The 14,308-nt window shown below is 40.9% G+C and overlaps 2 protein-coding genes across 2 annotated transcripts in view; one reads left to right on the top strand and one right to left on the bottom strand.

Moving 5' to 3' along the window:
- MED12L (mediator complex subunit 12L) overlaps nt 1–14,308 on the bottom strand; it is a 338,860-nt gene that overhangs the window by 99,486 nt on the left and 225,066 nt on the right.
- Nucleotides 18–2,305, top strand: P2RY13 (purinergic receptor P2Y13). Its single transcript, XM_030330483.1, has 2 exons — nt 18–152; nt 599–2,305. Exons 1-2 carry the CDS (start codon nt 33–35, stop codon nt 1,613–1,615), a joined length of 1,137 nt encoding a protein of 378 aa, XP_030186343.1. The 5' UTR covers nt 18–32; the 3' UTR covers nt 1,616–2,305.

Raw genomic sequence — 14,308 nt, 5'->3', positions numbered from 1 at the left:
AGGTTCTAATTGATTACATTACACACGTGAAAATGAGGAAGGAAACCCAGCATAAGAAAGCAGAACAACACTTGCTTCACATGCTCTTCATGGACTGTACTGATGGCTGCCTCAATCAGAAGACACTGAGCGCAGTGTCCTTCCAAACACAGGTGAATTTCAACTTTTCTTATGGGCGGGCTTGCTTATGAAAGACAGAATATATTCAAGGGGGAAAACCACTTTACGGTAAACATCCTAGAAACCATAGATTAAGAGTACAAGGAATGATCTAATGTACAGCAAGCTGACATGGATTTTTACTTCTTAAATGGGTCTTGCTTCATTGCCATGTTCAAAGCAGCACTTGTGAAGGAGGTAGGACCTGTTCTTTGGATTTCAAAAGGGTGTAGAAGTAATGGTACTGACAAGTACCAAAAATGTAGTACACGTTTGAAAAATTTGTAGCCAGAAACATGCGCCTTTTCAACTCATCTACTGAATGGGCTGAATAAATATAAGGTGTTAATAGGCTACATACCTAAAGCCTGTTTTTAAAAGTAGCACTTGGAAATCATGACTTCTTATTTGATTTTGTGTGTGTGTTTCTTTATAACAGCTGACCCTGGAAACCATGAACACCACAGTGATAAAGGGCTTCAATGGGTCTGAGCGGTGCCCCAGGGACACACGGATAGCACAGCTGGTGTTCCCAGTCATCTACACCATCGTTTTCTTCACAGGCATCCTGCTGAACACCTTGGCCCTGTGGGTGTTCATTCACATCCCCAGCTCCTCCACCTTCATTGTCTACCTCAAAAATACTTTGGTGGCCGACTTGATAATGACGTTCACGCTTCCATTTAAAATCCTCTCTGACTCACACCTCGGACCCTGGCAACTCAGGGCCTTTGTGTGTCGTTTCTCTGCGGTCATCTTTTACGAAGCCATGTATGTGGGCATCACACTGCTAGGCTTCATAGCCTTTGATAGATTCCTGAAGATCATCAGGCCCTTTGGAAAATATTTTGTACAAAAACCTGCTTTTGCAAAAATGATCTCGACCTTCGTCTGGCTCTTTTTGTTCCTCATCTCTCTGCCGAATATAATCTTGAGCAATAAGGAAGCAACACCATCATCTGTGAAAAAGTGTGCCTCCTTAAAGGATCCGCTGGGGTTGAAATGGCATCAAGTGGTGAACTACATATCACAGTTCATTTTCTGGACTGTTTTTGTCCTAATGCTTCTGTTTTATGTGGTGATTGCAAAAAAAGTATACAACTCTTACAGAAAGGCCAGAAGTAAGGACAGCAAACACAACACAAAGCTGGAAGGTAAAGTGTTTGTTGTTGTGGCTGTATTCTTTGTGTGTTTTGCTCCATTTCATTTTGCCAGAGTTCCCTACACTCACAGTCAAACTAACAATAAGACTGACTGCAGGCTGCAAAATCAATTGTTTATAGCTAAAGAAACAACCCTCTTTTTGGCAGCAACTAACATTTGCATGGATCCCATAATATACATATTCTTATGTAAAAAATTCACAGAAAGGCTACCATGTATGAGAGGGAGGAAGATCACGTCATCAACCCAAGAAAATCGTACTATCCAGACAGACAATATAACCCTAGGCTGATAACTTTATTCTGGTTACCTAATATCTAATAGGTAAAATTTCAAAAGTCAATTTGGAAACAAAGTTTAAGCAAGGAAAAAAGGATGGAGCAAATGCTTTTTATTATCCTGGTGTACAGAAAGGATTCTATAAATTTTAATTGCACATAGATCAATTCATAAGCAGAGTGAAGTATCTGTGAGAGAAATGCAACAGAAAGCAAGTGGCCACTAGAGGTCACCTTTTTGCAAACACTCACTGAGATTTTGGAGAAGATATGGATAAACCTGTATTACTAAACACCTCCTTCCAGAACACCTTCTCACTTCTCACATTCTCTGACACACATAATTCAAACAACACTACTGCTTCTGTATCCCACAAGTGTTGATACTTCCTGGTTTAAAAACAAACCAAAAAACTTGAAAGTCCTTTGATGAAAGCTGAAGCCATTGGGTACGAAACATCAGGGGAATTGAAGTAGGTCAGAAAACCCTGAGAAAGCCTGGATGAAGGAGTTCCTCCTTATTAATTGTCAAGAGCCTCTTCCAGTATTAAGAGTACTGACATTGTTTCAGTATTCCATATGTAGCATTAGACCATTAAGCCACATAAAATATTGTACTATTGTACGATGCGTTCATCTTACGTGTGTATAATTTAAGGGCAAGAATACTGTACTGATTGATATTCTTTGGAATTCTCCCTCCGCCCAGCCAACACTCTAATGGTGGCTGAATATGCCACCAACACAGCAAAACCTTTCTGGGCCACAACCTCTATTCTCCTGCTTCACGCCTCTGGTTCAAAGCAACTACTTCCCCCACTGTTTGGTTATGCATTAGGGCTTTCATTGCAGATTTCCCTTTGCTAGTTACCTATATTCATGACTGAATCCCCCAAAGAGGGTCAGGATTCTTTAAGAAAGACATGTTTTGAAGACAGAAAACATGTCAGGTTTTCTTGGTATCTCCCAAATTACTCCCTGCAGACTGTGAATTACAAATGTTTTCAATAGAGGGGCGCCTGGGCGGCTCAGGTGGTTAAGAGTCCAGCTTTGGCTCAGGTCATGATCTCATGGTTCATGGGTTCGAGCCCCGCACTGGGCTCTGTGCTGACAGTGCAGAGCCTGGAGCCTGCTTCAGATTGTGTCTCTCTTTCTGCTCCTACCTCGCTCGTGGTCTTGCTCTCAAAAACAAACATTTTTTAAAATTTTGAAAAAACAAATGTTTTAAATAGAATATGTCATCATTGTGCCATTCTTTGTACATTTATAGATAGAACTGCTGACCCACACTGAAAAGCAACCATATTGGGAAGTTTTTCAAAGGATGATAACCTATTAGTAATTATTCACCCCCACATTTCCTCCTGAAATCTTTTGTGGTTGAAAAAACTAAAATGTGGTTATCTAGAATTACGGATGCGGATTTGTATCTTCTAGAGAAAATGCACAAAGGGGTAGTCATGCTCTGTAAATGCACCCTTGGCTCCAACAGGATCATCCTAAGGTTAAACCCAGACCGCTTCTCATGCTCCAAAAAGCCCTCAAGGCCCTGGAACTTACCAGCTTTCTGGCCTTATTGATTCCTGAAACCTTACACTCTTATATACATTTGTAACTCTCAGAACATACCTTGCTCCATTTTGCCCCTGTGCCACACCACACGTAAATTTTCCTCTGAATCACCAGGAAAACTCTTACCTGTCCTTGAAACCTAAGATGCCATCAGTTGGTCCATGCAATCTCATCTGGCCGAGCAATCAGTTGGTCCATGCAATCTCATTTCCCACCACCATCTCAAACCCAATCACCTCCTCATCCGTATGTTGTCACACCTCAATTACTGTACTTACCACACTGCTTTGTAATGACTTGCCCACACATGTACCTACTCTTTTAATAATCTATGTATACATTTGACAGCTGGGATTGTGTCTTATTGAGCAATCAATAAATATTTGATAAAATAACCCAAACTGGTTTTATTTTCACATACTCGAAAAGCGAAGAGAAAGACACTTCTCAGTATTTTTATTTTTCCAAATATGATATAAATTGACTGAATACTCAAGCTTTTCTTAGTTGCCTTCCTATAGCATGTACACAGGAGCCTGTACACAGGAAGTGGGATGTTTTGGGGTTCACTAGTAAATGAACATGAAGGAAGCAGGATTACTAAACAGTAAGTGTATAGCTTTGGGGCTAACGTCTATCAACATTTCAGTTTTAAAGTTACAGGGGCGTCTGGGTGGCGCAGTCAGTTAAGCGTCCGACTTCAGCCAGGTCACGATCTCGCGGTCCGTGAGTTCGAGCCCCGCGTCAGGCTCTGGGCTGATGGCTCAGAGCCTGGAGCCTGTTTCTGATTCTGTGTCTCCCTCTCTCTCTGCCCCTCCCCCGTTCATGCTCTGTCTCTCTCTGTCCCAAAAATAAATAAACATTAAAGTTACAGACAAAATGCTTTAGCTATGGGCTGTTGGCTTTGGTTAAGTAAAATTTTTAACAGTAGCATATTACAATCTCCAAAACTCCTTTAGAAAATACTCTTAATGTCTGATTTTCATTCTCTCAAATAAAATAATTAAATCATAATAACTTTCAGATGTTACCAAATCTACATTACCTTTACTGAGTACATTACACGATCACATGTAGACTCTAATAATGTATTATAAGTAACTGCATCTTGATACTACATACAATTTTTAGAAAGATCTTTCAGGATAAAATTTCAAAATTATGACTTCCCTAAATACAAATATTTAATTCTACTATAATAACGTTATAGTCAAAAGCTGGGTACCTGATGTGAAGAATGAAATAATCTACAAAGAACTTGGAAGACAGGCATATTAGAGTCACCTTTAAATCACACTCACAGGGGCACCTGGGTGGCTCAGTTGGTTAAGCATCCAACTTCAACTCAGGTCATGATCTCACCATTCGTGGGTTCAAACCCCAGGTCAGGCTCTGTGCTGACAGGTTGTAGCCTGAAGCCTGCTTTGGACTCTGTGTCTCCTCTCTCTCTGCCTCTCCCTGCCTTGTTCTCTCTCTTTCTCTCTCAAAAATAAATAAACATTAAAAAAAAAATACTCACAAAATACAAAGCAACTATTTGAAAAGAAATTCCCAAACTAGCAATCACAAATACCAAATTCTAGAATACTTACAGAATGAGATGCTCTACCACAGCCATTAATGACAGAAAAAAGAGCAAAAAGAAAAAAAAGTAAGTAGCGAGCTTTAACATAATATGTGAGCTCACATCGCAAACAAGGGCTTCTGTAAAAAGTTAAATGTAACTACTTTTACTGGACGTCAGTAATATGGACATACGACTCATGTGTTACATCTGTAGTTCTTAAACTGCAGCGGGTATCAGAACCAGCCAGAGGGATTCTTAACACACAGATTGCTAGGCGCACCCCCAGAGTTTCTGATTCAGTAGGTCTGGGGTGAGGCCTGAGAATAAGTTTCCGGTGGATACTGATACTATTGGTCTGGAGCACACATTAATAACTATGGTGCTAAATGTTCCTTGAGGTTCATGTTGCCTTAAGCACTGATTCACAGCACAGCCCTCTTGGACATGAACGCACAGGAGTGGCATCTGTCAACAAGACATCGACAAAATTGTCATTAAGAGAGCAGATATAAGGCTACAGGTAATGGGGGAGGATGTGGCTGCCTGAAAAGTCGTGCCCAACTTATGGGGGCCTCTACTACTCAGTGGCAACTGTTGTCACAGGAGGGACTGGAAGCCCAGTGTTGCCGGCCCAGTGTAGCAAGAGCAGACGTATGGACATCAGTGGCAACAAAAGCAGCACACAGTACTATTTATTATGTACGAAGCAAGAGCTATCATTAGACTGTCCCATTTAATAATCCCAGCAAGTCTATAAAGTGTGATCGTTATCTTCGTTTTAAAAATAGAGAAGTTGAGAAACAGAGAAGTTAAGCAACTCGCATGGGGGTCACACAGCTTATACGGGAACAGGACTAGGACTGTAATTCACTCTTGCTTCTGAGCCTATATTCTTACCCACTATATTTACCATCTCAGATAGTCTAATGTTCTCAAGAGATAAACCCAGTCTCCTACATTTCCTGCTCTTTTCAAAACTTCCGCAGCCACCTCCACACTCCTTGACCCCGCAAAAACAATACATTCATGTGTGGGCCATAACTAGCCCAGATGCTGCCAGGTAATTAGCCCTGACCTAGAAGTGATCAAGAACTTCCCAGGACCTTACACAGACAGTCTGCAGTCATTACTGAATGCTTGCTATGTGCCAGGTGCTATGCTATGTGCTTTCTAAGGATTATCACTTTCCCACTTCAACCCTATGAGGTAGATACCATAGGGTTTTCTGTTGAGAATGAGATAAAAAAAATTTGAGACACAAAGCAAGAAGACACCTTGCCCATGGTGCGCATGACCTGCCAGCAAGCAGAGGCAGAACTGTGGCCAAGATCCAGGCAGGCGGCTCAGGCACAAGGCCTCCATGGCTCTGCTACACCATCAGGACAAGCTAAATATCACACCCTAGCGGTGAGGATGGTAACGAGGTGGCTCCTGAAGAGGATGGGGGAGGTCTCAACACAAATGCTTCCGCAACTTTAGGGGTTTTTTTTTATTTTTTAAAATTTTTTTTTCAACGTTTTTTATTATTTATTTTGGGACAGAGAGAGACAGAGCATGAACGGGGGAGGGGCAGAGAGAGAGGGAGACCCAGAATCGGAAACAGGCTCCAGGCTCCGAGCCATCAGCCCAGAGCCTGACGCGGGGCTCAAACTCACGGACCGCGAGATCGTGACCTGGCTGAAGTCGGACGCTTAACCGACTGCGCCACCCAGGCGCCCCAACTTTAGGGGTTTGAGTGGTTCAGTCCCACTAGCACCTGTGGCACTTGAGAATTTTTGAGAGAAGTAAAATCCCAAAGAGTGGGTTCACTGATTCACTGGGTCAGTCATTCCTTCATTGTATACTTCAGTGCAGGGTCCTTTACCTTTCTGGAAGCACACAACAGTCAGGCACACAACCCACAATGAAGCCGAATGTGGAAGCCATATGAGAGACATGATTAATTCACCGTAAAAATGGAGAGGAAAAGGTAGCTAATTCCAAATGGTGAAACTGAGGAAGGGCTTGGATGAGATGACACCGTGACCAGGATCTTGAAGGAGAAAATAGCATTCAAAAAGGAACATCTCTACACCCCAAGCAGTTTGGAGGAAGGCTCAGCTAGGGGTGGGGACAGTGCTATGGTCGGAGCACAAGGGGCCATGGGGGCCAGAGGCTGCAGCAGGTGAACGTGGAAGATGAGCCTAGGGATGGAGCACAGGATCCTACAGAAGAGCGCTCTGGTGTCGTGCTGTACTATGTGGACTTCTTTACAAGACATGGAAGGTTTCGGAAGAGAAGAACTACATGCTTTTTGCTGGTGCATTAGGAAAATCAATTTACCAGTACTGGTAGGATGATTACAGATTGAAGGAAGAGCAATCTGGCCTTTAATTGAGGACAGATCAATTAAAAAAAGTCTTCTATCTATGCAGGCAAGAACTGAGGGGGGAAAAACTGACATGGACCTTAGAGACACTTTCAGAGAGAGGTTTTGAGTCCAAGACCATCTGAGAGTAGGGGGATTATATGTAAAATGTACTCATTAATAGCAGTATGTATTTTCAATGGGACCCATAATCCCCACCCTACCCCCTTCCAATTGAGATTCATTGCTCTGAAGATAGTTAGGTTGAGTGAGGTGTTGGATTCTAAAGGAAATACAAGAAGCAGACTCTGGGTATGATGAATTTAACGTGTCAGAGATCAGGGTCAATAAATTTAGCCAGTGGGGGCAAGATATGGATCCACAGCTCTGAAAACATGGCTAGATTAGAAGGCCAGGGGATATCTTTTTGAGACAGTGATGGAAAGAATGAGTTGAGCACCCCGGGGGCCATGCTACACAAGTGTTATGTACAGAACAGACAGAAGACATGCCAGAATGGGGAGTTTAGAGGGTGTAAGGTGGAGGGTGAATTAAAAGGAGCAACAAGGGATCCGGTATACTGGAAATCAAGGACAAAGAGAGACTCAAGGAGGAAATAATAGTCAACAACATCAAACGCTCTGGAAAGACCAAACATGATGAATCTGTATGTATGAGGTCAGTGATTAGCACTGAGAAGGAGGTGGGGTAGAGCCAAATTTGTAATGGGCAGTGAGGGAGCAACACTCATCTTGCCATAAAGGGCAAGTCAGTTTGCAAGAGTTCCAAGGAGGAAAAAACAACAGCTGTTACTCTAGCTCAGCTTTCTCCAAGGATTTATAAGAACAGTAGAGTGGCCCCTTCCTCTGCAGTGCAGACTGTGTTCCATGTGAAACAGCAAACATAGCAGAAGGGCAAACACATGCTGGGTATAACCAGGCAACCAAGAGAATCCAGCTTCAGCCAGAAAATGGGTACGCTATTTCAGACATTAACATTACCTGGGTTTCTGATTCCTAGCAACCCCACCCACTCTAGTATAAAGTATGTGTAGAGGGGCGCCTGGGTGGCTCAGTCAGTTAAGCGTCCGACTTCGGCTCAGGTCATGATCTCGCGGTCTGTGAGTTCGAGCCCCGCGTCGGGCTCTGTGCTGACTGCTCAGAGCCTGGAGCCTGTTTCAGATTCTGTGTCTCCCTCTCTCTCTGACCCTCCCCCGTTCATGCTCTGTCTCTCTCTGTCCCAAAAATAAATAAACGTTAAAAAAAAAATTAAAAAAAAAAGTATGTGTAGAGAAAAGCACAGAAGATGGGGGGAGGGGGAGAGGGAAAGACACCAAGTGATAGGAATGGGAGCTGAGAACGCAGGGAACGGCTATAAAAGAGAAAAAAAGAATAGAGAAGAGAAAGGAAACGGAATTTAACACTTAAAGTAAGGAGGTAAACTAGTTAAAAAAAAAAAAATCCTGTGACAAAAATGTGAATTTTTGCCACTTCTGTAATAAAACCCAAATTCAAAAATGTAACATCTTGGGGTATAGTAATTAAAATGTGTATCTTTATTTTAAAAATCAGTGTAAACACTACATGCTTATATCTGATTGTACTTAGTGGCATTCATCATGAACAATTTTAGCTAATGCATATCTGAATATTTCTACAGCTTTTTAAAAATACTGGCTTTGTGCATTAAAATTTATAGCATATAGACATATAACACTCAACACTTTTTATCCTTCTTACTCGATTTAACTCTGTAACTAAAATTTCCTGCAACCAAAAATGCCTAAACTGCAAGTAAATGAAGCATTAACCCAAACATGGTAAGCCTCCTGAGACCAGCTCTTTTCCCCTCCAACAAATACTGGTCTCAGCTTTTACACTTTCCCACAGTGTCAGACAGGCTACAATAAGCTATTCTAATTTCCTCCTTTTCAGAAGACAAAACGGTCAAGTAAGAATATAATGAGTGTTTCAAGTAATGATCAGCTCATCATTAAAGGAAAACCAGGAGCTTTCTAGGGGCAACTAAAACATTATGGACCTACTCTGACTTCTTAGGCGAGGAATGTTTTCAATTTTTGATCATTCCAAATTTACATTCAGACACTCCCATTCATTCACTTACTCACTTGGCCTCCTGGAGGAAGAAACAGAGGACGAGGACAGGAAAAAAGAAGCTACTGTTTACTAATACCAACCAAGGTATAAATAATGTAGGAATTATCCTGTATATGATCTCATTTAATCTTCACTATATTACACGGTAGCCATCCCGAACCTTATTTTCCAGAAGAAGAAACAGATTCAGCTATGTTAATTGTTTGTCCCAAGTAAAAAAGGTATGAACTGGAGGGGCAGAAATCCACATTCCAGTCTGTATGACCCTATAGTTACTAGCCTCTGGTTGTGACCCAACACTGCCTCAAGCAAAATTTCCAAAACTAAGTAGCACAGCACACGGGAGAGTATCAATAAGAGGTCAGGAGTCATATGCAGGCATATCTCCACACTCAATCTCCAAACCATCTCTTCCCTCTAATCAACCATTACACATGAAGTTCTCATACCAGAAAAAGGTAAGTGCTTTATTTAAAGCAGACTTGGTAGATACAAATCATTTCAAATGACAGATTAAACACAGTAATTCAAGCATAGGGACCTAAAGATACCAATCTCGGCAAGGGAACATTAAAGGGTTTGTAATAATTATACTCCGCAAAAAATCTCAACTACTGGATGTGAGCCACAATTAGAGTGACTTTTGTGTACAGAGAGATCGAACAGTAAGATCTACTGAAGATTTTACTACAATCCTTGTTGTATATTCTGGCTCCATGGAAAAGATATGGGCAAGACAGAGCAATTTGAGCCATGTTTCCATTAAATCTCTGCCTCTTTTTGTTCTGTAATGAGTTAGTGTATTACAAAAGACTAGCAGGCCCTTTACATGGAAAGAAAAAAACCATATGGAAGGGAGAAATGACTAGAAGGCCAAGATAAGCCTTGGTAATACATTTCCCAATGTCTCCCACTAAAAAGGTGGTAAGTAGGAATAGGGTAAAAGATTCTTTCTAGGATTTAGAAAAACATCAATAATGTTACCTAATTTTCATTCCTTCTAAGATTCTAGAAACACATTCTTCCCTTGCATGCTTCTGACTCTTTAGACTATATTTTGAAAAATCAGTAAGGTTATGGGAATTCTCATCTAAAATTCTGTTAACTAAACCAGAATCCTCCTTTTATAGAACAATGAAACCAAAAAAGTTGAATAAGTCATCCTGTGTCCCCCCCAAAAAAAAGAGTATGGATCGACCAATTTTGGTTCATGATCCATGAACCAGATCTATGTCCAAAACAAGATTCTAGATATTCCTATATAAATTCAAAATTCCAAACTCCAATATAGACTTTAGGCTAATACTTCCAAACTACCTCAAAAACATGTGAAAGCAGCCCCTACTACATATATCACAGAATGGAGTCTAGCAAATACAGAACAAACCAATTTTCAAAGTCCAAGGGGACTTTATTAAAAAGCAAAAGAGCAGAGAGATTGTTCTAAAGATTAAAAATCTAAAAAGACAGTAAAACCCAGGCACCTGGGTGGCTCAGTAGCTTGAGCATCTGTATCTGGATTTCAGGTCAGGTCATGATACCAGGGTCATGGGATAGAGCACTCCTCCTCCCCCTATGCCCCTCTCTGTCAGGCTCCACACTGAGGTTAGAGCCTACTTAAGCCTCTCTCTCTCTCTCTATCCCCCTCTCCGCCTTTCCCAGGCTCATATGTGCTCTCTCTAAAGTAATTTTTTTTAGTTTTCCAAAAATAAAATAAAGTAGGGGTGCCTGGGTGTCTCAGTTAAGCATCTCACCCTTGGTTTTGGTCAGATTTCATCAGGTCATGATTTCACGGTTCATGAGTCCGAGCCCCACATGGAGCCACACTGGGCTCTTTGCTGACAGTTCAGAGCCTTCTTGGGATTCTTGGTCTCTCCTCCTCTCTCTCTGTCCCTCCCCAGCTCACTCGCTCTCACTCGCGCTCTCTCTCACTCTCTCTCAAAATAGATAAATAAACTTAAAAAACAAGGTCATAAGTAAATAAACAAAGACCCTAACACCAAATGCAAGGTGTGACCAGCGATTGCAAGCCACATCAAAAAAATTAAAAGGGTATTAAAATCAAAAGGGAAATTGCAAAATTTTAATGCAGACAGTATATTTTAAAATATTTTGCTTCAGGGGCGCCTGGGTGGCTCAGTCGGTTGAGCGTCCGACTTCGGCTCAGGTCACGATCTCGCGGTCCGTGAGTTCGAGCCCCGCGTCGGGCTCTGGGCTGATGGCTCAGAGCCTGGAGCCTGCTTCTGATTCTGTGTCTCCCTCTCTCTCTGCCCCTCCCCCGTTCATGCTCTGTCTCTGTCTCAAAAATAAATAAATGTTAAAAAAAAAAATTTAAAATATTTTGCTTCAACATTAATCTCGACTGATAATAGCACTGTGATTGGGCAGGAGAATATCTTTGTTTTTAGGAAATACATGCTGAAGCAGTTAAGGGAAAAGCATTCGTCATGCTGACTATAATTTCAAACAGGTCCACCGAACATATTGGGGGTTGGGGGGGGGGATGTGAAACAGGTTAACAATATGTGAATTGAGATGAAATCTATTTGAACCATTATTTCAATTTGTCTGTAGGTTCAGCATCTTTAAAAATCATATTAGAAAATGGGATGCCTGGGTGGCTTAGTGGGTTAAGCGACTGACTCCTCATTTCATCTCAGGTCGCGATCTCACAGTTCCTGAGATGGAGTCCCATGCTGGGCTCTGCACTGACAGTGCAAACCTGCTTGGGACTCTCTCTCTCACCCTCTCTCTGCCCCTCCCCTGCTTGTTCTCCCTCTCTAAATAAATATATAATAAATAAATAATAAATAAATAATAAATAAATAAATATTTAAAAAATAACACGAGAAGAAAAAACAATCATCTTTAGTAAAAAAAAAAATGAAAAAAAAAACCACATTTTTTTAAACATTGTGGTGGTCAAGAAACACAAACATCCCAGGATGTCGTCCCGTATTCAAAATAAATTTGGGGTTTGTAAAGGCTAAAACAATGTTATTAAAAGAGCTTCCCTACACTTAATAGGACCTTCCAATGAAGCAGCAAGATAATTATGGTTATAAAGTCTCCTGTGGCTTTTATGAAATAAGAGACTTGCTATAAAAATCAGCAGAAAAAAAATTATGCAGGTTAACCTCTCGGTGATTTGAACAGTAATAAAGTTATGGGCTGTTTTTTAGCTGCTCTTTTCATCAAAGCTATTACACTTTTTTCGTGACTAAACGTGTACTATTTCCCTCTCTGAATGTTAAGTAAGACCAGGGTGAACGAGTCCCAACTTGAGATTGGCATGATACGCTTCAGGACACATACGTAAAGGCTGCCTCATGCTAACTTCTTCATTACTAGACTTAGTCTGTATCACTGGCCAGAGCTTCTAAATAGTACCATCTGACTGTTATGTTACTAAGGGAGGGGAAAGCCTATGCCATACGGCCCCAGCCCAGCTCCAGAAGAGAAAGGGTCGCCTACTCCAAGTGGACAACGGGGACCCCAGCTCCCTTCCTCCTCTGTGAGCTTTTTATAAAAATCCCATGTGCAAAGTCAAGGTATCTCATCGTTACAGGGAAAGCCTGAGGTCCTTACACAGGAAAAAGATTTTTCTTTAACATAAAAAGTTAATGTTGTTAGTTGGCCCTAATAGGACAAAGTCAACCTGGGTAAAAATGTATTAAAACTTAAGGTAGATAACAGAACTGCCTTTAGGTCTTTAACAGACACTTATGAAGTATTTGTCCAGATAAAGTCCCTAATATGACTGCACACACATTGACTGGAAAGTTGGGACGTTAATCCCCAGAATATGCAAAGAAGGCCTTTGCTCAACACATTTTTAAGGAGGCTACAAGGGATACACTCTCTTTGAATTGATGCTGTTAAGACTTGGCAGATGGTTATTTTCATAGTTGGACTGATTTCATATCATTGATTACTTAAGTCTCACAGCAACAAATGGCAATGAACTCAACCCAACAAGGGCAAATCTCTCCAACTAAAAGGTCTCTAAGTGTAACCTTTCTCCTCAGGATGCAGTAAACTTGCTTTAAATGTAAAAAAGCAAAAATCCACGGAGAAGTATAAACTGGCATAAAGCAGAGTCAAACCTAATGCAGGACTATTTCTAAATCTGACAAATTCTTTTAAGATTGAGCCACTATTAGGTTGCCTAATTTTTGTTCACAGACTTTCCCTAGGGCGGTCTACTCATCTATAACTTAATCCACCCTAAAGAGAATAGAATGGAAAACCATTTAAATTGTAGTTGTCTGTTTTTGTTTGTTTAGGAACAGGCAATAGAAGAAACAGAATTCTGAATTTTTGACAATTCAACTACTAGTATTATTTATTTATTTGAGAGACAGAGACAGAGCGTGAGCAGGGGAGGGGCAGACAGAGGGAGACACAGAATCTTTAGCAGACTCCAGGCTCTGAGCTGTCAACACAGAGCCCGATTTTGCAGGGCTTGAACTCACAAACTGTGGGGCTCCAACTCAAAAACCTTGAGATCATGACCTGAGCCAAAGTCTGCCGCTTAACTGACTGAGCCACCCAGGCGCCCTCAACTATTAGTATTTAAATTAAACACATTTTTGTTTTTCTGTACTAACACAGAAAGAAAACCAATTAGAACATGCACATATACATACATATATATATATATATATATACAGACATAGAGATATAGATATAGATGTAGATATAGTTTAAAATAATAAAACTTAAAAATAAATCAGTACATAAAGTTAGTACAGAAATTAGTACATAAATATATATATTTTAAAATAAAATTTAGGGGCGCCTGGGTGGCGCAGTCGGTTAAGCGTCCGACTTCAGCCAGGTCACGATCTCGCGGTCCGTGAGTTCGAGCCCCGCGTCAGGCTCTGGGCTGATGGCTCGGAGCCTGGAGCCTGTTTCCGATTCTGTGTCTCCCTCTCTCTCTGCCCCTCCCCCGTTCATGCTCTGTCTCTCTCTGTCCCAAAAATAAATAAAAACGTTGAAAAAAAAGTTAAAAAAAAAATAAAATAAAATAAAATTTAAAATAATAAAATATATATATATAAATAATTTCCTTAAGGTGTAAGTAAACACTAAATAATATCTA

Source organism: Lynx canadensis, chromosome C2 (genome assembly GCF_007474595.2).
Source record: "Lynx canadensis isolate LIC74 chromosome C2, mLynCan4.pri.v2, whole genome shotgun sequence".
Classification (NCBI taxonomy): domain Eukaryota; kingdom Metazoa; phylum Chordata; class Mammalia; order Carnivora; family Felidae; genus Lynx; species Lynx canadensis.
This window is presented reverse-complemented; position numbering and strand designations above follow the sequence as displayed.